Consider the following 24734-nt stretch of genomic DNA (forward strand, 5'->3'; position numbering starts at 1 on the left):
GCAAACCAATGAACCTATAATAAAGACTGTGGACAAACTTTTTTTTCTCTTTTTGTGAATTTTCTGTTCTTGGTGCTTCAGTTCTCTTTCTTTTTCTTTGGAGTTAGCAATCTAAACAGAAACCTGATAAATTGTTTAAAATTTTACATATTTTTGTCTTTGTTTAGTAAATTCGATAAAACACCAAGTTCTTGCAAATAATTTGGGCATTTCAGATATAATTTCAAGACTGCTTAACAGCAATGCTACAGATAAAAATAGACATCAGTGATTTTAAGATTAATTCTAAGATGTTTACATAGAGCCTGAATTCACAAAGATGCAATATGGAGCCGTAAATCCTTACAGCAGACAAGCCATCTAAACGTAAATGGAATGTAAACGTACCCGTCTAAATGCCATCTAAACGTAAAACCATCTAAACGTAAATATATACGCAATCCATTATTCCCAAAGAATATACTCTGAAGTTTACAGTCCGGTAGCATCTAGGTCAGGATTATGGGGAAACTAGACTCCTTACTTCTAGAAATCTATTTGTTGAAGATAGAAGATAATTATCATATTGACACTGTATGCATCACGCTGGAGGCAAAGAGTTGTATCACTTTCTATACTGGACCACCAGTAGAAGCATTGAGCAAAGTAAGGGAGTCAACTGCTGAAGAATAAGGAGCTAAGTTGCAAATACACCAATTCTGGTTGAAAGGCTTCTAGGTTGTCTATTTTCCCCAACTACAATCGGGTAGCGCTTCCGACACAAAAGAGTAAACATAACTTACAAAGTATTTTGTAACTCATAATAAATATTTTGAGTTTTTGGAGCATTTTATTTTAATTTGTTCAGTAGCATCAAGCAAAATTTTGATATTAGTCAGTATGTCTAAAACAAATCTGAAACCTTTATTAAAATTGTATCAAGATCCACTAGGCGTAGTTCTTGGCCTTTAATTTTGCATCACAGAAGATGGTTGATCCCTTTTTAATGGAACGTTTTGTATACATAACGCCTACCATTAACTCTTTAGCATTGGCTCAATTTCAGGACGTATACAACTGCCTGCTGAATTCTGTAATCTAATGACGTCCAAAAATGAATTGGTTGAAAAAGTATTTCCGAATATTCTAACCAATTACAAAAATCATAAATGGCTAAGAGAACGAGCGATTCTGGCAGCCAAGAATAAAGACGTCCACGAAATCAACAATATTATTTTGACCAAGATTTGAGACCAGGCAGTCAGTCAGTCGACACAGTTCTGGAACCAAATGAAGCTGTTAATTATCCATCTGAATTTAAAAATTCCTTTGAGCTCCCAGGGTTTTCACCACACGTAATACAACTAAAAATAGGCGTACCAATAATACTGTTACGAAATATTAACCCACCAAAGCTTTGCAATGGCACGCGACTTGCCGTAAAAAAAAAACAATGGAAAAAGTAATAGAGGCAACAATCTTGACAGGGCCTTTTGAGGGTGAGGCTGTTCTTATTCCTCGTATTCCCATGGTCTAACTATATAATGTATCTATGTATCTAACTATATAAAAATAAGTTGTATGTATGCATGTTTGTTTTTAAGAAGAGCGTTTGCATATGACGTTATTATAAGTATATAAGGCTTTGTATATGCACAGACAATGGGACAGCGAAGAATGTTTTATATTGACAAGTCTTACATAGTTTAAAACATATATATATATATATATATATATATATATATATATATATATATATATATATATATATATATATATATATATATATATATATACAGGTGGGACACAGGGACACATTACAATGGCGCGTAACTAATATGGCGCATAAAGACTTATGCGCGAGGGGGGCTTTGGTGGAGGAAGCACCCCCACCAACACCTAGTACTTTATAAGGTATAACATATAATTCCAAACAAAAGTATATAATCAAGAAAATGGCACCTCATAATGCTAATGCCTCTCAAACTTTTTCCTTTAAAGAATTAATTTAAAACCAAGATTAGAACAGTTTTTAGCACCCTCACAAGCAAATATATTGGATGATTTTCTAATATATTTACAAATCGAGCGTGATTAACAGTGAAGCCTCTGAAAGAACCTCATTAAGCTTTTTTTTTCACTCAATTGGACTATCTGTCTTGGCTTTTTCTACAATTAGCCATGACTTGATGCCCACAACTATTCCATTTTAATTCAAAACACAATAATTCAAATTAGTTCAAACCTGTCTGACCTGTCTGATAATTTGATAAAAAGTCAAATACTCTATTTTTTTTTAAATCTTAATGTTTTCATTAAAAGTTTACCCAGAAAACTTCCATCCCAATGGGGGAAATTTTCCACGTAGAAAATCTATCTCCGAAAATACTCCCCTCCGCCTCTGAAAATGTCCATGTACTTCTTAACCATATTTCTTTATCCAGAGGCCCTGGGGGTTATGTCATTCCCAAAGACACAGTTATTGCACCTTTCAATTTTACTGAACCAAAGGGCTATCTTGAAATTTTGATCAGACTACCTTGGAGCAAATGAGCATGAGAGGGGGCTGTGTACCCTCATATTTTTTGTTCTCTTAAAAAGAGCACTAGAAGCTTTAATTCTCTTTTAAATGAGCCCAATCTTCTAGGACAATTGGTTTAGTATAAAATTCCCTGGAAAAAAACATCTGTGACTCCTGGCAAAAAATATAAAATTCCACATTTTTAACGATGAGAGCTTAAAAATTCTACAGTAGGTTCTCTGACACACTGAATTTCATGGTGCAGTGTTACACAGCAAAATTTTTACAGTGCCTTTTAGAGGAGAAAAGGGTAGATAACTCAAAGGAAAGTACCTTCTCGTGTCATACTTTAGTAGGAATTCAATTTAATAATGATTATAACAACATTTATGGCAAAGTAACTTTTTTTCTATTCTAAAATTGTAAGAACAAAGACAAATGTTTCTCATAGCATCTTGCCTTGAAATTTCTCGCTTAAAATGACCATCAAGTGTGACAATCAACGATTTCAAATGTTGATCGTTTTCAACAACAATATTAATCAATAAAACCTTTGTTGGTCGCTAGAACGTGATTGTTGATTAACGGTGTTTCGCCAGAACAGACTATTTTCCGAAATGACTAAGGATATTATGGGGAAACTTTCAGGAAATGTTGAGGGGGGAATTGATCTAAATCAAAGACTGTGCATACAAATTGTCAAAAGGGCGCATCAGCGATATCTCAGGAACAGCTACGGGTATTAAGTTAAAACTTTCGCGGTAAGTTTAGGAGGTATTGGGTTAAGTCAAAAGATACTTTGAGCGTCAAGGTTGTCCAATGGGGCGCATTTGCAATATTTCAGAAACGGTTAAAGGTATATTGTTCTTTAATCAGACCTCAGACTGGTACACTTTCGTGTCCTCTACTGATGATTCTTCCAATCTGCAGTTGTAATAAGACTTGCTTTGTAAATTCATTTTCTGAGGGATAGCTCACCCAATCACATAAGCAGGTCATTCCATTAAAGACTATGCTCATTCATTTTCTGCGTATCATTTTCCAAACTTAAAAACGGAAAAGGTGACTATATTTTAGCTTGCAACGCTTCAAATTTTGCCATTGCGGCTAAACTTTCTTGTCATACATTACGGTTCGTGTAGATTAAATAAGGCAGAACAAAATCATTCTGTTACGGGAAAGGAATGTCTTTCTGTAGTTTATTTCACCAAACTATATCGCCACTACCTTTATGGGGTTAGATTTAAGGTAGAGGATGACTACCAAAGTCTTAAGTTGCTATTATCTACAAAAGAGCCGGAGGACGAACAGCTCGCTGGGTTCTTAGTCTCCAAGATTTTGACTTTGAAGTAGCTTACGGACCAGGCTCTAAAAATAAGGTCCCTGACGCTTTGTCGCTCTTTCCAGTTGTAAACGCTGTGGCGGATTCTGACTCTTTCCCAATACTGCCTCAGGCTATTGACATGGAATAACTAAGAAAGGCGCAGAAGGTTGATAGATTTTTTTCTAGCGTGGTCAAGTATGTCGTTTCTAAGCACATTATGCCGTTGGATGTAGAAAAGCTTGTTATTAGGGAAATGCAGAACTTTGTTATAGAAAATGGTGTTTTGTGTCATTTGTCAACTGTTTCTGGTAAATGTAGAAAGGGAGAATACAGCATAGTTCCAGTCATTCTCAACAGCCTCGTTCCTAAAATAATGGAGTATTTTCATGATTCTCCATATGCTGGTCATTTTTCAACAGCAAAAACTTCCTCAAGATTAAAAGACCATGTATTCTTTCCAAGTATGTGTTCAATTTGTAAACGTTGTTGCGAATCGTGTCTCACTTGTATCTCCAGGAAGCTTATGAATGTAACGCACAAGGCTCCACTCCAAGAATTACCAGTTCCGTCAAACGTTTTAGAAATGATTTCGATAGATTTAGTAGGCCCATTGCCTAAAACAGTTAATGGTAGTACTTACATTATCTCCATATTAGATTATTTTACGCGCCATATTCATGTTGCTAATATTGTAGATGCCAAAGCCGCGTGCTTTAGTTGAAAATTACTGCCAAACTTTTGGATTCCCCACTTCCATTTTGTCCGATAATGGTAGTCATTTCAAAAGCCAAGAATTTCAAGATTTTTGCCATAAATTGGGAATAAATCACCTTTTTACGTCATCGGAACATGCTCAAAGCAATCGAGCCCTTGAAAGAAGACATCGGGAAGTTGCCTTAATCCTTCTGCAGTATATCAATAAGCAACACCGAGGGGATTGGGATGCATGGACTTCTTATGTTTCGTTTGCTATGAACATGGCTAAACATAATATGACCCAAGAAAATAGTTTCTTTCTCATGTTTCTGCGGGATGTCACTTTTCCTGCAGAAAAAGTTATGGAACAGCGAACACTTTACGATTCAGATAGCTCTTACAAATTTTAAATATTAATGCAATCTAAAGATATTTTTCAACGGCTCAACTCAAATATAATAGCAGCTAGGTTCAAACAAAACAACAGTATGATAAAAAAGTTCATTTTAAACCTTATAATCCCGGAGATGTAGTTTAATTAAATGTTCAGTTGTCTGGGAAAGAACAAAAACTTTCATTTTCAAAATTTCACGGTCCATATAGGGTTTTAGCAAGGGTAAACGAAGTTAACTATGAAATCAAGAAAAATGATGGGCAATCGTGCGTGATTATTGTTCATCACAACCGACTAAAACCGGCCGTTCTAAGAAATCCTTGGTCGTTTGAGCCCAGTGATCAACTACCAGACGGACAACAAGACTACTCCCACACAACAATTTAATATTGAATTTGACTCGGAAGCTTTTCCAGACTACGACACTGCTCGTCAGACTGATTCGGCACAGGACAGTTCAACCAGCGATTCGACCGACCAATGGCTCGACACAACTGGTGACATTTTACAACCAAGCCACACTAGCACGCCATACAGGCAACGAGAAAATTTTACGAACATGACGCCTTAATTTTACCCAAACAAATTCCTCTTTTATCAACCAATGATGAAATGGACAGCAACTTTCAAGGTCAATCGACGAATGACTTTGAAAGTTTGGATCCGTCAAGCCTAACTGCGATCGATACAAAAGACTCTACTTCCCCACAGTTAGCGCGGTTGCATGAGTCGGTCGCAGAGCACTCGAAGGTCCCGGGTCCTCCGCGATTGCGGCCGCAACGAGAAAATCGGAGTCCGGAGCGCCTTCAATATAAAACGTTAGGCGGCGCAAATGCTATTGCAATGGACCGACCTAGTGTTAAGCGTTTAATATTTAATGTGTTTTCTAAGCTGTTGGAAAATTAAATTGTCAAAAATTTTTATTTTATGCATGTTACTCACACCACATACCTGTTATTATCTTTCTGGGAATATCTTGTGGATTCCGTTTGGGCATATGTCAGTTTGGGTATATATAGATTAGCGGAGTGATTTAACCAGTTCAGTTCTATTTCAAGTCTAGTGAAGAAAAACTAAGTGAAACCTAAGTTGAGTATATTTTGATGTATTTATGTTTCTAATTTAGTTGTATAAAATAAAATATAGTAGTAGCCAATCTCTCGCTTCCATTCAGGCGTAGGATTGAAAACCAGCCAAAGGTGATATATTACCAATACCGAGGGACGGTAAGTTTCTTTTATAGAGGTTTCAGACAAGATGATTCTAAAAGTATACTTCTTGTTTTGATTTGTATACTTCTGACTCTATTTTTAGGAGTTTAGGGTTGTTATATTTCTTATCATTGGACGTGAAACATCGCATTGAAACTTGTTAGTATCTTAGTATCTTCTGGAATATCCCGTTGAAACTTCTTATTATATTAATATCTTCTGAAATATCTCGTTAGAACGTCTTAGTATCTTCTGAAATATCCCATTTAAACTTTCAGCACCTTCCCCAATTCACTGTTGCCTTGACTAACATCCCAAAAGATCCATGCACTAACATTCTTTAAATTGATGAAAGAAGAACCGAAATCCTTGACTTTAATCCTCGGAGGAACGATTTTGTGTCAATCTTCGCCATTGTTTTGTGCATCTTTGGCTTGATTTCTCGGTGTCAGCGTTGACTGCTCTTTCAATACTCACGTCTTAGTGCCAACACATCTCAAGTTAATGTGTGATTTTTATACGTCAGTGCTACTTCGTTTATATATATATATATATATATATATATATATATATATATATATATATATATATATATATATATATATATATATATACTAGCAGAAAAAAGTGATTCTATTTTTGCAAGAATAATTCTTACGGTGTATTGAACCGATTCGAAGTGCAAAATGACCAGTTCGAAGAACACTTAAAATGACAATAAAACGTAAGACATTCAAAATTAAGAAACAATATTTATTTTACTCTTAAGAATCACATTGCTTCAAACGATCAGCTAAACTCTAGTCTTAATTGGTGTAGTCATTAGGTCAGAAATAAATAAGGTCATAAAGATCATAAGTATAAACCTATAATAATATAAATAATAATAAATAATATAACATATAATAATACCTTTGGACAAAAAATTGCTAAATTTTAAGTTGCCAAAAAGAAAATCTTTTCATTAATCATTATTTGAACTGATATTTCATCGAATTCTTCAAAAAACAAGATCAGTCAGGATATGTTTAAAATGTAAAAGCGAGTAAAACTCATTAACAACTCACAAAACTCAAAAATGTAAAAACAAGTAAAAATAAATATAATTATCAAAGAATTAAATGAAATTTAGCCTTATTAAACTATTAAGCTCGATTTTTCAGTAATACTCTGATGCTATTGCAGCATACGGTCTATCACCGCTCTACCTTTATTTCTGGAACCATGTACAATACAGCTGTAGCTTTCTGTTTATGAGGCATACGTTCTGGCGTATCCTGTTCACTGTTCACTATTCACAAGGGTATTCTTGTCCTTTGCTGTTACTTTGCCCACGAAGGCATATGTTGTATCTGACCTTGCCCATTTTAAATGCACGCTCTCGTATGCCCTTTTATGGGATTTTATTTTCTTTAAATGAATACTAGCTTTTTCCTGAGCTTTCGTTAAATAATTTTTCTTGTTTTTTTTGTATATTTGATATGGGGTAGCTCTCCATTTTAAGAGCCACAAATGATCACAGGGCAGCCTCTCACCCATCACGCTCTTTTCCCCAGATGCATCCGATCGGAAATATAAGATAACCTTTGTGCTCGAAATATTCAAAAGATTATATAATAATGCCTTCAGGGGTTGCAAACCTTATAACTTACAACCCTTGCCCCAGAGCCATATAAGGTATTTATAGAAAAGCTGGCCGTATAAACTTTGGAGGAGGCTCATTTGATTGGAAATTGCAAGTTCTATTTCCCTTTTAAAGATTCAAGAGTGATCAGAGGGTTGATAGCTCCCCCCATGCCCTGTTTTCTCCAAATGTATCTGATCTAACTTTTGAGATAGCCATTTTATTCAAAATAGATGAAGTCTTTTAGAGATGAAGTTTGAATTGCCTGCCTCTTTCTGGGTTTGAATATCCAAATCCATCTGGTATTAAATATCCCCTGGGTTAGAAGGAGGGCTTGACACCTCCAGTCATCCTCTGGAATCTTGAGCGCGCTTGGTTGTTTATTGTTTGGGTTATTTATGGATTTTTTTTCACATTTCATGAAAATTTTGGCCTGTCAGAAACCTTTTGCTAGCTACATAAATTAATTTATCACTATACAATTGGAGACTGTTTTAAATTTTAGCAATCTACCCGCATGTAGTAATTTCGTGATTGATTAATTAATAGGTATTGGTTTAGCGAAAAGGGGGTGGAGGCTATTAATCCCAAGGCATAAAATATATTTAAAAGGTAAAAAACATCAAGCCGACTAGGCCCGTCAAAATGCTCGAAATATTCAAAAGATTATATAATAATGCCTTCAGGGGTTGCAAACGTTATAACTTACAACCCTTGCCCCAGAGCCATATAAGGTATTTATAGAAAAGCTGGCCGTATAAACTTTGGAGGAGGCTCATTTGATTGGAAATTGCAAGTTCTATTTCCCTTTTAAAGATTCAAGAGTGATCAGAGGGTTGATAGCTCCCCCCATGCCCTGTTTTTTCCAAATGTATCTGATCTAACTTTTGAGATAGCCATTTTATTCAAAATAGATGAAGTCTTTCTAAAATGAACGCAATCTCTTTTAGAGATGAAGTTTGAATTGCCTGCCTCTTTCTGGGTTTGAATATCCAAATTCATCTGGTATTAAATATCCCCTGGGTTAGAAGGAGGGCTTGACACCTCCAGTCATCCTCTGGAATCTTGAGCGCGCTTGGTTGTTTATTGTTTGGGTTATTTATGGATTTTTGTTCACATTTCATGAAAATTTTGGCCTGTCAGAAACCTTTTGCTAGCTACATAAATTAATTTATCACTATACAATTGGAGACTGTTTTAAATTTTAGCAATCTACCCGCATGTAGTAATTTCGTGATTGATTAATTAATAGGTATTGGTTTAGCGAAAAGGGGGTTGAGGCTATTAATTCCAAGGCATAAAATATATTTAAAAGGTAAAAAACATCAAGCCGACTAGGCCCGTCAAAATAGTATATTTAAGAGGTCTTTCTGTGCAGCCTTTATCACCCTCAGGCACCCCCCAAGAAAAATACTGACTCTTGGGTCTCTGCTACTTTTTTGCAGGTTTGGTGCTTTGTTAATTAGTGACAAAAATTAAAAGGTTTTAATATAATATTGTTTACCCATTGCAGTAAGCATTAAGCTTCTAAGGAAGCAATGAAAGTCTTTGCCTTATGCAGTAAGCCTCTACAAAAGTTCCGAGAACAGGTTTTTCCTTTTCTTAATTCATTTATAAGACGACCGGTTGAGACCAAGCCCTTCTCTTATTTTTTAGTCTCCTTATTAGTAGATAAAAGACAATTAGGAAAAACCACGCCTTCCTATCCTTCCGAGCCAATAGCTATTCGGAAGTAGTAACCGGGTATTGCTTCAATACCATGGTGAATAAGAAAAATAAAAACTTCCATCTCAGTTTCATTAGCCTTAGTCGCTTATTCACGTCATTGCCCAAAAATTAGATATCTTTACTAAGGTTATTCACCAATTAACCTAAGTTTACTAATTATTATATAATTAAAAAATAGTAACTAATTACTACATTTCACTACACCAGTTAAGACAGAGCTTAAGGTTGGCACTTCTACTTAAAGACAACTTCACCCAAACAATATTATCTAATAGTTTTCACAAAAACATTTATAAACAGTTATAAACAGCACAATACATTAAATCACAATTTTGATTTTTTCCGTGGTCTAAAGAAACATATTTTGTCTGTGAATTACTTAATTAAAAGAAGTAAGCATGTCAATTTGAGGTTCTGTATTGCTATTAGTTAACAATATATTGCTTCTCAAAATTTAAAAGCTGTTATGCAACCTACATCAGAGACAAAAAATAATAAAGATTAAAATTAAAAATATGTTCATCATTTAAAATAAGAGCCGACTGTATTTTCAATATCTTTCTTCTAATCATGACCTTCAAAAATCATACCATATTAAATGAAAATCCTAGTTTTTAACGATCAAAATTTGAAGTTTTTGGGTTGAGAGCTTACTCCTGCTGACGGCAGCAGAGTCAGAGGTCGTCCTGACTTGCAGCTAATTTAGCTCCAAGCTGATTATTTTTCGGAATATATGAAATAATATTTCCAAATAAACAGATTTGTAAATAAACTTATTTCCATTATTAATAACTTGTTAGTTTGACTAATTTTGTTAAACTAATGGTATAATAATTTTGTTGAAAAATAACTACTTCACAAAAAATTGCTTAATTTGTACGTGGTAGTAATAAATTAGTAGACTCATCTAGATGAGTCTTCAATAGGCTACTATAGATTTAGGGTTTCAGGGTGAAAGATAAATAAATCCCAAATCCCCTTGACATTCGGAATATTTTTATGCTCAGCGTATAAAAGGGCTTTTAGGGCATATTAAGATGTACATGGTAGTCATGAGCTAGTGGACTACTCCAGATGAGCATTCAAAGCAGCTGCTATAGGCTATTATTAAAACACGGGGTTTCATCTTAAACACTTATGAGTTCCGGTTCACAATTAAAATTTTTGAAGTGGTAGCCAATAAACAATTTTTTTTGGGAGATAGTGTTACAAGGGCACCAATAATTGACAAATTTATTATTAAAAAAGGAAATAAAATTTTGAAAAACAGATATAAACAAGGAATAAGGACGCCAGAAAAGAGAAACGAGCTCTGACTTTTGAAACTTTTTTTGACTTTTTGACTTTTTATGTATCTAGCAATTCGATTTTGTCACGTCTCCTTTATGTTTTTCCTGTAAAATTGACTACACTTACCAGTAAAGATTTTCGAAGTTAAAAAAGATCTAGAATCTGGGGAGTCTAGGTTACATTAAAAGTATATTAGGCTACATACCATGTTTTGATTTTAAATCGCTGATGTGTCGTATTAGATAAAAAAAAAATCAATTTACAAACATCGTCAAAATAAAATTGATTAAAAATAAATATAGTGTATATATGTATATATATATATATATGTATATATATATATATATATATATATATATATATATATATATATATATATATATATATATATATATATATATATATATATCTAAAATATCATATATAGTTAATATATAAATTATAAGAAAAACACATGGTTTGTATTTGCTTTTGAATTTACTTTTGTTTACTAATTTTAAATAAATTTAGTTTGTTTCTTTATTGCTGTGTTCTTTTGCGTTTAAGCACTTATGTGTTTTAAGAACATAAAAGTGTTCTTTTAGTGTTAATGAATAAGCGCATTTTAGTAGAGAGTCATCTAGGAGTCATAAGTGCATCTAATCAATTTCTTTTTAAATAATAAACCTTATTTTTGTAAGTTTTTCGAATGGATGTACAAATTTGAAGTTAAACCAAGTATTTTGACTGTAGTCTAACGTAAGTATTATATGTAAAAAATCATCAGGGGTTTAATCTGTTCGGTTTTTAAAACTACCCAACTCTTACTGAAAATGGCTGATGCTTGCATTTATGAATTACTTTAACCTACATAAAACTTACAAATGTCCTCTTAATTACTAGATTACACAAAATATCCTTTTTTCACCAGAAAGTTTCTAATATTTGTAAACCTAGTTTATTTATGAAGTAGACTTGGCATTGAAAACAAGAGCTTCAATAATTGCATAGATAAACAAATTTTTGAATTATATGCATTCCTCGACCAAGTTCTATATGAAATACAATAATGGCAAGTTTTGTTATTCGTGAGTATTCATTTCAGGCTTCTTATAACCTAATTAATTTCATTTCTAACGTTTCAATAATCTTTTTTGATAATTAAGTCTTTTCAGAGGATCTTGGTTTATCTTTCTTTAATTTTTAGTAATTAATTTTATTGCTTCAAATATGTTACTTATTAGGTAACCCCAGTAGATTTCCCGGTAGTTGTTGTGTTTTTTACCCTTTAGTTTGAAACAATATACTGAATATATCAATGCAGGACTGCGGGATAGATGCTGGAGAGAATTACCCAAACCAACGAAGAATTTACAAAAAATGCTCTGACTTTGGACGTCCGAGTTAGTATCCCCTGGTTCACCGTATAAAAATGAGAATAACTTTTGATTTAAAATAGTGCTAGTTGAAAGCGATTTTCCTTAAGCTGTCTCGACACAAGTAAGTGAGAAAACATTACCCGATAGTACCGATGGTTAATAAGAAGCCTTGTTTATCCCCCCAATATCCTCCTCATTTTACTGCAAGTTATCCAGAAAAATGGCAATAATGACAAAGAAAATACCACTTAAAAAAAATATATAGACATACTTTCATACTTAAATGACTAGATAACAATACCATATGAACGTCTATAATACAGCACCAGTAAGATATGGTCTTTTGAATCGGTTAATCACCATCTAATAAGTACTGTCAATAAAAAGCAGATGAAGTGAGATCTACAGCTCTCCTCTTCAGACAAGACACATTTTTTCGAAAACCAAATTAGAAAGCACTTTCCTTTGGAGGTCTTGGTGGTATGCTTGTGTACTTATTCTTTCGCTGCTCAGCTGCCAGAATTGACGCTTTCTTATATTCTATCGGTCCATATGTGCTAAAATTTACGTCAGCATACTCAACATCTGATCCCAGTGGCAGTAAAGGCTAGAAAAAATAAGTAGATCAGTTGCTAACCCACGGAAGAGGATAGAGAACCATTAAGACAATTCCTTAAATGACTACTGAATCGTCACGAATCAAAACTATTAGACGTTCAGCTCTTAATTTTGTTTAATTGGTGTTTAGTTTTTAAAATGATGTTCAGTTTTTAAACGGAAAAATTTTCTATGAATCTTCTTGTTGTTTTTCTTAGGTTCTAATTTAATTGGTGTTCAGTTTTTAAATAGGTATTGCATATTTGTCAGGATAGCTGAAGGACTCCCAGTGAGACACTTGTCCCACACCTTCTCAGATATACTACGATATATACTTCCATGTATTCTCTCCGTCTATATGATCCAAAATATATGTTAAAATACTAAATAATTTTATCACGGGAATAAAATTATTTATGGATTTTCTTGTTTTTTTTCTCATGTTCCCATTTCTGCTGGTTGGTGTTCTGTTTTTAATTTTGTGTTCAGTTTTTAACAGAAAAATTATCTATAAATCTTCTTGTTTTTTTTCTCTGGTTCTAATTTCTGTTGGTCGGTGTTCAGCTCTGAATTTTGTTTCACTGGTGTTCAGTTTTTATAATGATGTTCAGTTTTTAAACAGAAAAATTATCTATGAATCTTCTTGTTGTTTTTCTTAGGTTCTAATTTCTGTTGGTTGGTGTTCAGCTCTTAATTTTGTTTAATTGGTGTTCAGTTTTTAAAATGATGTTCAATTTTTAAACAGAGAAATTATCTATGAATCTTCTTGTTGTTTTTCTTAGGTTCTAATTTCTGTTGGTCGGTGTTCAGCTCTTAATTTTGTTTAATTGGTGTTCAGTTTTTAAATAGGTATTGCATATTTGTCAGCATAGCTGAAGGCTGTTCCCATTTCCCATTTCAGCATAGCTGTTCCCATTTCTGCTGGTTGGTGTTCTGTTTTTAATTTTGTGTTCAGTTTTTAACAGAAAAATTATCTATAAATCTTCTTGTTGTTTTTCTCTGGTTCTAATTTCTGTTGGTCGGTGTTCATCTCTTAATTTTGTTTTACTGGTGTTCAGTTTTTAAAATGATGTTCAGTTTTTAAACAGAGAAATTATCTATGAATCTTCTTGTTGTTTTTTTTAGGTTCTAGTTTCTGTTGGTCAGTATTCAGCTTTTAATTTTGTTTAATTGGTGTTCAGTTTTTAAAATGGTGTTCAGTTTTTAAACAGAAAAATTATCTATAAATCTTCTTGTTATTTTTCTCTGGTTCTAATTTCTGTTGGTCGGTGTTCAGCTCTTAATTTTGTTTAATTGTGTTCAGTTTTTAAAATGATGTTCAGTTTTTAAACAGAAAAATTATCTATGAATCTTCTTGTTGTTTTTCTTATTTTCTAATTTCTGTTGGTCAGTGTTCAGCTCATAATTTTGTTTAATTGGTGTTCAGTTTTTAAAATGGTGTTCAGTTTTTAAACAGAAAAATTATCTATAAGTCTTCTTGTTGTTTTTCTTAGGTTCTAATTTTTGTTGGTTGGTGTTCAGTTTTTAATTTTGTTTAATTTGTTTTCAGTTTTTAAAATGGTATCCAGTTTCTAACAGAAAAATTATCTCTAAATCTTCTTGTTGTTTTTCTCATGTTCCCATTTCTGTTGGTTGGTATTCAGGTTTTAATTTTGTTGAATTGGTGTTCGGTTTTTAACAGAAAAATTATCTATCTTCTTGCTGTTTTTCTCAGGTTCTAATTTCAGTTGGTTGGTGTTCAGCTCTTAATTTTGTTTAATTGGTGTTCAGTTTGTAAAATGGTGTTCAGTTTTTAAACAGAAAATTATCTATGGTCTTGCTTTTGTTTTTCTCAGGTTTTAATTTCAGTTGGTTGGTGTTCGGTTTTTAATTTTGTTTTATTCCTATTCTTCCAAATATATAAGGATTTATTTTTGTTCATAAATTTCAGGACTACAGCTGTTAGGTAAGCAGCAACCTTATAATAAACAAGTTCATGTGTCAATTGTGTCAAAAATGTACAGAGAAAGAAATGTCAGCCTTAAGGTTGGAGAAAAACAATGAATCCTACCTGGCGAAGAATTGCTTTACAGAAAGCAAATTCTATACCAAAAGAAAAAATTAGTCATAAAGAGTCCCTTAAAAAAATAAAAAATAATCGAAGTTAAGGTAAAGGTGCAACTCAGCTATCTATAAATGATTTAAAAAAAAGTATCATAGATTTCTTTTTGAAATATAAAACTAGCTTTTTTACGCTATAATTTATAATTTTTGCTTCCACCTTGATCTTAGGCTGAAACGATGTTCAGTCCTTCTGTCGTTTTGGGACGGGAATTGTCCTATTATTCTAAAAATCTATTGACTATTCATACAATTTTCGGCAAGAGTTCCTTTCACTAGAAAAACAGTAAAAGATATTGGTGAAATCGTATCCTTCTCACTTTTGTTTCTTTTCTTTCTGAAGACTAAGAACAATCTACTTTACAAAGTTACATTTTAGACATTCTCTTTTCTGCGTCAAGACTTATTGGTAGAGAAAGAATCATTTTTTTTTTTTTTTTTTTTTTTTTTTTTTTTTTTTTTTTTTTTTTTTTTTTTTTTTTTTTTTTTTTTTTTTACAGATGACATTTTACCAAGCATATCATGGCTGCAGCAATCACTGCAACCTCATAAAGAACAAAGTTCAGCATATAGTAACCAAAAAAATTTAAGAACGTCTTTTGGAAAAAAATTGTGAGAAAAAATTGCCATTTGAACCTGATTCAGGAATGGTAACTGAGATTTAGATTAACCATAATAATAGAACTTTATTGCAAAAAACAAATTTATTGACATTTCAGAACATAGCATGAAACCCCTCGAAAATGATGTATGACCGAAATGATAACTGCACCATTACAGCCAACATTGTTGAACATTCCATACAGGGACTCAACCCCCCCCCCCCCCACCTTGAACAGCAAGGAAAATGAGAATTCTGCATGGATACTACTCATGTGTCCCCTTTTCTTTTTTCTTATTTTCAGCGTTAGCAGGGCACTGGAACATCATAGGCTGTTTAAGGTATCAGTTACTATTTATACGTAATTTTCTAAGTCAGAAAACACAACACTAAAAATCAAAAATAAAATTTTGACAAAAACTACATACTCGTTTACAAGATGATATCATATTGGGTACGATGTCATATTTAGAGACTCTTCTGCCTGATTCATTGGAGTACGTCCTTTACTAGATACAGCAAACAAAAAGCCGACGGAATTTTTATGTGTTTTATCGTTATGACATCATGTAAAATTTCTAATTAAAAAAGTGATTAACTCTTTACAGGGCTTTGGAGTTATGCCAGGAAAAATATCAACGTAACTGAACAATCCTCTGAATTTTCTTTTAAATATAAAACGCATGCTATGAATGTTTTTCCAAGCAGAAACTACGAAGCATGCAATGAAACAAGTCCATTTATTCTCCAAGTTCACTACAGCCTTACCTAAACTTGAACTTCATGTCCCATTCCAGGAAACCTTATCACGGCATACTGCGTTGGGTCAAGCCTAGGATCAAATCTATGCTGTGTTGTCATATAACTAGCAGGAAGTGTTGCCACCTGCGTCCTTTTTGACATGGCAAGATCAGCATACACAACAGAGTCGGCCCTTTGGGGGTTTTGATAAACGCGGGTATAGGGAATAAAAGGAGTTGAGGTACTTGATATAAGATTACTCTGAGGTGTTTGCTGAGGTATGTATTGGATCTGTAAAAGCATGCGGTTAGTTTAAACAGGCACAAACATTAGTTGAGAGTCAAAATTGGCGAATAGTCAATTGAAAAGAAATTACTTCTCAAAACTTAAAAAGCATGTATTTATGGATAAATAAACCAGTTCAAAAAGCCTTGAAGGGTAGCAGTTTAGAAGGCAGCTGATTGTGAAGCATATCTTTTTTTTAATAAAACAAAAATACCAAAAAGAAATATTTCTAAGGCTTTCCTTGGATTTTTGAAATTGTATGAATTTTTAAGATCTAGCTATGGCTGCTTCGCAATAGTGCTTTTTTTTAGGTAGAAATAACAAACAAAAAGAGGGTACAAATTTATAAATGCGATCGAGGGGATACTTCACATTAGTGAAAAAAATATCTAAATTTAGCACCAGGCACAAGGGTAGGATAAGTAAATCAATAAAGTGCAAATTTGAAATAATCAGTCAAAACAGGTTTTCCGCCTAAATTACTTGCAGTGATAAGAATAAAACAAAATGAATAGTAAAATCCATATGAAACTTAAATTTATTCCAAGCTCCAGCATATCATCCTAAAATCATAACATTACTGTATCTTCCTTTTCAACTTAAATAAGTAAAAATCCAATAATAAAAAGATATTTCCTCACCTTAAATCCCAAGGGAGATGGGGAAAGGGAAATGAGGGATGGGGAGGGTGAAATTGTATTTGCAGTTCGTTCCACAAAAGTCTTAGTAGATAAAGGTATGCGCAAGAACTATCCTATTTGAATTTAAATCAAACAATTTTTAGAACTTTTCATCCTATCTGAAAAAGGCAGTATCATACCCTTTACCCCCCCCCCCCTCTATAAGGATATATTTGCATCAGAAATTTACTCACACTTAACTGTAAAAAATAAATGAAGAGACATATAGCTTATGACATTTCAGAAGAATATTCTATTCATCAAACAATACACAGATTTCATCTCTTTTTTACGTATTTTGTTCTTATTTTACATCATTTAAATTATATTTAGTTATTGGATGTATAGAAAATAAAAATATTTAGTATTTAAAAAACAGTTTTGATTAAAATATGTCTTTTTAAATTTCTGTCTCGATTTGCTCGATTTGCTCGAATAAACTCGATTTGCAGTGTTTTAGTGTCACAGTATTGAAAACTATCTTTAAGGCAATGATAATAAACCCATAGAAGATATAAATGACTAATGTACTCTTTAAAAAGCAATTTAGTAATTAACTTAAAAAGTAAGTTTGAGGTGAAGTGCAGGGAAAAATCAATTACTATTAAAATCAATCAATTACTGCAAAAGAAAAGGAAAACATGAAAAAAACAAAAAGACAAAAGAAACAAAGTTAACTTTCTGCCAGTGCATTATATTTCGGCCAATGAATTAATCATAATTATGTATACTTATAAACAAAGCCACATCCAGGGTATTTGGGTTGGGTGTTTGACCCCCCCCCTCTCTAAAAAAAATTGTCCGACTCGTAAAAACGGAACAAAAAACGACTTTTTGATGCGTTTTTAACGTTTCTTTCACTAAATCCCCCCCCCAAAAAAAAATAATTTTTATCCCCCTCTTCTTCGAGAAAAATCCTTTACGGCCCTGCTTATATACACACACATATATGTATATATTTATTTACTACAAAAGAAAACTAAGGGTGTATTTACATAAACAACCAAAACTGCATAGGGATCGACAGAAAGGTGAATAATCAAACAAGGGGTATAAACCTGAGAAAAAGGACACTTACGTGTTATACGTACAAGAACAGTTGCAACATAAATGCTGGAGTCCAACTGAGCGTGCAAAAAAACAGAAGCACAATTTACATGCAATAAGATGCGCAGATATGCAATATCGATGCGCGTAGTTGCGCATCGATATGCAATAAGATGCGCAGATGCTTCAACATTTCGGTGTATTCATATTAAAAATTACACCAGATGTTTGGTTTTAATATTGGGATACTCCGCTAAACTACTATGACTGCTACGAAAAGGCTGGGAATGTCAAGTGCAAAAATTAACTTAAAAATATTGCTAGTAAATAAGAAATTCTAAATTGAACTTACATTAGAACCCTCTTACATTACTTTTTAATTGAGTTTAAGCGTTGATAAACTGGATATCCAATTTATTGGAGGTAGTATTTTACCACAGTAGCATCAGACATATATTCGGTGACAAAGGACATCACCGCTCATTTAGGTTGAATATAAGTACAGGTGTACTATATATTACTTGTAAAATTGTACCATTTACCTGTATTTTCACTTTAGTTATATCCTGATTTTATATTTAGTTCTCTGTAATATCAATTTAGTTTTGAAATCAGCCATTTATTGGCAGATGTTTGTTTTTTTCTTAATAATTATTAAATAAAAAAACAAGTTTTTATAACTGAAAGTAAGAAGCGACATTAAAACTTAAAACGACCAGAAATTATTCCGTATATGAAAGATGCTGTCCCCTCCTCAACGTCTCGCTCTTTACGATAAAGGTTTCAGGCAGGCAAAATCTATTGCTAAGCAAAGAATATTTGTCTATTCCAATTGGTGTTGTTTTTCATTTATTCTGGCTGTTTTTTTTTTTTTTATTCAGTGTCTTTTCTCTTCTTGTAGAGCTCATTTAAAAAAGTTAGATTCTTTTTCTTTTTGTTCTAAACCCTGAGGACGACTTGGAGGAGCTTGTCGAAATAGTTGCTTGTTTTTGTTTTCATAGTTTGCTACTGGCTGATAAAATTCTCGTTTTTCCCACCTATTTGATTTTATTTTTCATTTATTATATCCTTTCTTTTCTTTGTTTCATACGTCATGTATAGCCGATGTGGCCTTAGAATGTACTTAGATATTTTTTTTTTGGGGGGGGGGGTGCAAAAACTAAAAAATGCATCACAAATTAGTTTATATTCATTTTTGCAGAGGTTCAAACCCCTTATCCCCCCCCTCTGTATACGGAATCAGACTCAAGTTCTTATATGGTCTTCTTGTCTTGGTCTTGTCTTTGGACTTTATAGTCTTTTCTACTTTTTGTCTTTTTTCACTTAGTTTTAACCGCTGAAGTTTTTTTTAGTTTTGATAATTTCTTGGAAGTTATTCGTAGCCATTGACACACGCTTAAGCAGCTTTAGACCACGTCATGTTAATTGGAAATTTTGTTTATGTTTATGAATTATTTACATTCACTGTAAGGTGATGTAATTTAAAAAAATAAGAAACTAAAAACATTGTAGCTTTTATCAAGCTAGTTTAGTAGTTTACCACAAAAGGAGTATTTTTTTCAAAAAACAATTTGTTTTAAGGCATCACAACCATGACGCACGAGCTGTGAGAAAAGTCTTAACTTTATTTTTTGAATGTACCAATGATATCAAAAATAAAACTCTTTTGGCCCCTGAACCCATCTTGGTCCAAAGCTGCAATTTTTTAAGATTTTCTTTAAGCTATTTCAAAATTGTGGCATTTTCAGGGCGGTACCATGTTTTCGTCAGTAGTCAAGCTGAACGTACAAAAAATAAGGAAAACTAATCGGCAAAATTTGACAACGCTTTCAGTCCATAAAAATTCTAACGTTAATAATCTGTTTATTCCGAAAAACCCCTACACCTTTAAGGGAAAGTGTCCTTTTTCAGCTCTTCCTTACCTTATGTTTTTAGCATATTTTTATTGGATTTTCACTGCCCTTGGTACTTTGAGATTTACGGTGGAAACCATATTATTTTTGGTTTATATGGTTACAGAGATAAATGGTTCTGTAGGTTACTGCTTCACTAGTAACAATCAGATCTCATTTTTACTGTGCTTGGTACTATGTGGTTTACGGTGTAATCCATATTATTTTTGGTGTATGTGGTTACAGAGATGTGTAGTTCTGTGAGTTTCCGCTTCTCCAATTCAAACAATCGGATGCAATTTCACTGTGCTTGGTACTTTATGGTTTATGGTTTATAGACATATTTGGTTGGGTGAGTTTCCACCTAACCGATTCAAACAATAACACTTTATTTTGATTACCCTTGATACTTTATTGTTTATGGTGTAAACAATATGGTTTATAGTTTATATGGTTACAGACATATATGGCTCTCTGAGTTTCCATTTAACGAATTCAAACAATCAAATTTAATTTTAACTGTCCTTGGTACTTTAACGCATTGCTCTGGGAATGAAAGGGCACATTTCATAGCATTACTTTAAATAATAATATTTGTATTTGCCAGATTACTTTTTTTGGGCTACCGTTTTATAAAGAATACTTATAAAATACAAACCTCAGGAGATAACTCCGCCTTAATTTTTACAGGAAGAGGTATATTTTGATAGGCATTCGTCTTTTGTCTTTTAAGTGTACTAATCCTCGGGGCTGGAACGGGTGCCTCATTTAATTCAATAATTTGATCCAGATCACACATACTTTTAGCCTCTTCATTAGGTGTTTCAGCAAAGTCTATTGGTTTTGACACTCTCAATGATCGAAACTTAGCTAAATCTTTTTTCTTGGCTTTTTGTCTTAAGGACCAAAAAGAAGTCGTCCCCCTACTGTCAAAGTTTGAGAGGGTGGAGCCATAACCACTGCTCAACTGGCTTGGCGGCCGGCTTGACGAAGCACATTCTTCTGACTAAAACACAAATGACAACACAAATCAAAAGCATGCACATGCCACAAAACCTAAAAATTTACGTGCCTTACATTGAAAATAAATGTTAAATAAACAGCTGATTTGAGGATGGAGGTGCCCCCAATTTTCAAGAGACCCCTGAGTAAACATGGACACGACCCCAAATAGATGAGAGGAAATAAGAAAATTGAAATGAAAGTAAAGAGCCGATATATAGCGTGCTAAATTTGAGAGTCTTTATCAATGAGGGAAAGAAGAAAGAAAAGGAATGAAAAGAAAAAGCAAAAAATAAGTTAAAAGCACGTAAAAAAAACATAAATGACTTACAATAAATAAAAGGGAAAACGAAAGAAAGCTAACATTTGAAGAGTCCATCATGACACAACAATATATAAGGCATAAGGCAGGATATCCACTATAATACTATTTTACGCATATGTCAGAATTGTCTTCTGACATGAAATCCCATTTAAATGAAACAATTAATGTATTTAAAAGTATTACAGCTTCCAAACGTTGAATAAATTTAACTTATAAGAAATTAGAGAAACTAAAATTTAAATAAAATTAAGACATTTCAGACAGCTTAAATAAATTAAAATAACCAAAATAAATCAAAATACATTTGAATTTTAATACAGGCCAAAATACATTTAATACTCCTTTTTTTCGATTTTTGCTTGACTGTTCCATTTTGCTAGAACCCAATTTGAGGAGATGTTTCCGGCGCAGAGGAGATAATGTTGTAAGTACATGCTTACAATAGTACAAATCAGACACCATAATGAAATTTGTTTAAAACGGACTCTTCTTATGCTTTCTTTTTGTTTGATTTTCTTTTCTGTTGTATAGAATTTGTAGGTTTTTGTTCTCATTCTTTTTCATGTATTTTTAAGCTAGTTTTTACGTGCAATTCTTTTCTTCTGTTTTTTCCTCCATTGATAAAGTATTTTGGATATGAAGTCGAAGTTTTAAACTTTTTTATATTATTTGTACAATTAATTTTTTTGGCATTATCTTTTTTTTATTCGTCAAATGTCGACATTACATGTTCTTCAATACGCTTCGAGGATAGTTTCAAGCAAAAACATTCAGTTTTCATTCACAATTTAAATTTTATTCCTTATTTTGTACAAAATATTCCTCCCTCCTACTCAAATTGAAATTTTTCACTGAGTGCACATCGTCCTAAAAAAAATCAGAAGGACGTTTTCAATTTTTTCATTTAGTTTTAGTTTTAAACGGAAAGGTAGCATGGTCTAAGAAACTATTTACGAATTAATTACCGTTTTCATTACAAAAAAGGAGCTATAAAATTCCTAGTGACATTAGCAAGTTAATAGGAAATGGGAAAAAGATAAGGTTTACATGGTTTTAATTACCAAATAAATTAATACAACTAACTAATTACGATTCATTGCCTTTTAACTATCGTAATCACTACAAATGAAAATAAAAGCTAGAAAATTAATCATGAAAGAGAAGATGTAATTGTCTGAAATGTCTAAAAATTGCTCAGAAGGACGGAACAGCTCAGGGAATCTTAAATATTTATAGATACAAAATATTATAGATAAAAAATTTATAGATAAATTTATTGAATTTATAGATAAAAAATAATATAAGAAAAAAAATCAGGCTGGCATATTTTAGAAACAAACTTACCTTATTTGGTGGCTGAGCCATACCGTGGAATGGTAAATTTTCATAAAAACTCCTATGTTCAGCACTACCAACGTCTACATTCCCATTCCCAGTGCCAAGAGGTACTGAAAAAAAATTGTTAATTTTATAAACAAAAGAAAAATTCAAGTTTAAATTCTGAACTTCTCGTTGTGATATGTCCAATTCTTAAATTTAAAATTAAAAAAAAAATCTTTTAAAAACAATTGTGACTGCACAGATGTTTAATCAAAATAAATAAAACTGTAAGAAAAAATTCCACTAAAATAATCATCAATTATTCTTATGCTAGAAATACATTTTTAACGCAGGGGAGGCATAGGATAAGAGGAGCTTTATGCAAAATCTATTTTTTATGTTTTCTTATATTTTATATTTTTTATATTTTTTTGTGTTTTTTTTTTATGTTATGTTATGTTATGTTAATTTTATGTTTAGCAGGACCCTGGATATTTTCACCCTATTTCAAACTATTTTGCCCCATTTTACCTCCATTTATTAATACCCCTTTAGGTTGATTTTTTTTTTTACCACTATTGTACTTTTTTGATTTTTATCAAATCATCTTGTGGTTTTATTGCATCCATCATTGACCAATTAACTTTCTTATTGTGCCGTACTATGGTTTTCTGTGTTACAAAATATTGACTTTAATTTCACTGATCAATCTTTATTGGCTTTCATTGATCGAGATTAGAGCTTTTTTTTAACTTTTAATTAATTGTTTAATTTGAACAGTTTTAGTTTACCTGTTTTAGCTTTTAATTAAACTGTTCCAATTAAACTTTTTTGAATTAAATATTTCCCTGTTGCAATTATTTTTGATGATGAAAGCGATTTTTACAATTTTTTAATGTTGAATTTTTCAAATTGAAAAGCTGAGAGATTTTAAGAATAAAATACTATCCTGATTCTATTATTTCATGCTCATAATAAAATATCAAGCTGTAAGACCAACTCAGGCATTATGGCAAAGCTATTTGAGGGTTGGGAAGTAAACTCACGTCAATTGTGAAAAGCAAACATAGCTAGAAGATGTTACGATTTAAAAAACCTGGTACTTTGTTTTATTCTATTACTCGATATTTTCTTGCAGATCTTCTGACCAGATATATCTTCTTGACATATGTCATATCCTCAATAAACAGTGGCATAAAGTTCGTTGAGATATATGACATTGCACGAGCTTGTCTTCCTGAAAAAAATCTTCTGGGTCAAGGGCCCTTTCCAGGATTTTTTTTTTGGGGGGTACAAAACAATTTTTTCAGGATGTTTACAAAAACATTTTTAAAGACACATCAAAAAATTGTTTATATATATTTTTCTTACGTTTTTATGATTCGGATAAACATTTCCTGGGGTAGGGTTCAAACCCCCTACCCTGTCTCCTCCCTTGGATACAGCCTTGTCTGGGGCATAAGTCACTGACATAGCTGACTTTACATGAATTTATCTTGCTGAAAACAAAAGCACTGAAAGACATTCTACTGATTAACCTAATGAATAGATGATCACTGGACGGTTTAGCAGCATGGTTTAGTCATAGTTAAACAGGGTATAAAATTCGTTGGAAAATATGACATTGCATCGACTTCATGTCCTGTTAAAGTGGTAGGTGGTTCCGAAAAAAAAGCGACCAATTAAAGCTATCTTAAACAGACAAAAAGCTATACAAAAATGGTTAAATAAACTAAAATAAATAAACTGCTAGTATTTATGCATTATTATATCTAATGTGCATAAATAAGATAAGGAGATATTCGTTTTTGATAATTGTCAAAATAAAAATGTCAACAACTTAGCACCAATATCCAATTTCAATTCAATTCAATCATATATATTTAAAAAAAAAAACACATAACTGCTGTACATAATCTGCCAGGAAAACACAAAAAGTGCTTGGCTAGGGCAGAAACTTAACTAAAGAATAATTAAACAATCAACAAACAGAAAAAACGAATCAACTGGATTTATCAA

General features: G+C 32.5%; 1 protein-coding gene and 1 long non-coding RNA gene across 16 annotated transcripts in view; both read right to left on the reverse strand.

Moving 5' to 3' along the window:
• Positions 1-6864: 6864 nt before the first annotated feature.
• Positions 6865-11155, reverse strand: LOC136028760 (uncharacterized). Its single transcript, XR_010617870.1, has 2 exons — positions 7038-11155; positions 6865-6991 (listed from the first exon to the last, which is right to left on the reverse strand). It is a non-coding gene; the product is annotated as an uncharacterized LOC136028760 (long non-coding RNA).
• Positions 11156-11180: 25 nt separating this feature from the next.
• The window catches only part of LOC136028761 (hemicentin-1-like), a 266427-nt gene continuing 252873 nt past the window's right edge, over positions 11181-24734 (reverse strand). For 7 of the 15 annotated variants that reach the window (XM_065706644.1, XM_065706649.1, XM_065706650.1 and 4 more), the window contains 4 exons: positions 22740-22843; positions 20727-21074; positions 16192-16455; positions 11181-12732 (listed from right to left, as the gene is read on the reverse strand). In XM_065706644.1, the coding sequence (XP_065562716.1) occupies positions 16192-16455; positions 20727-21074; positions 22740-22843 (716 nt within the window). In that variant the 3' untranslated portion in view covers positions 11181-12732. Of the gene's footprint in view, positions 12733-16191; positions 16456-18207; positions 18254-20726; positions 21075-22739; positions 22844-24734 lie in introns of those variants that run through there. The other 8 variants (XM_065706655.1, XM_065706658.1, XM_065706659.1 and 5 more) reach the window with 5 other exon arrangements.

The sequence above is a fragment of the Artemia franciscana genome, chromosome 7, assembly GCF_032884065.1.
Source record: "Artemia franciscana chromosome 7, ASM3288406v1, whole genome shotgun sequence".
Taxonomy (NCBI): domain Eukaryota; kingdom Metazoa; phylum Arthropoda; class Branchiopoda; order Anostraca; family Artemiidae; genus Artemia; species Artemia franciscana.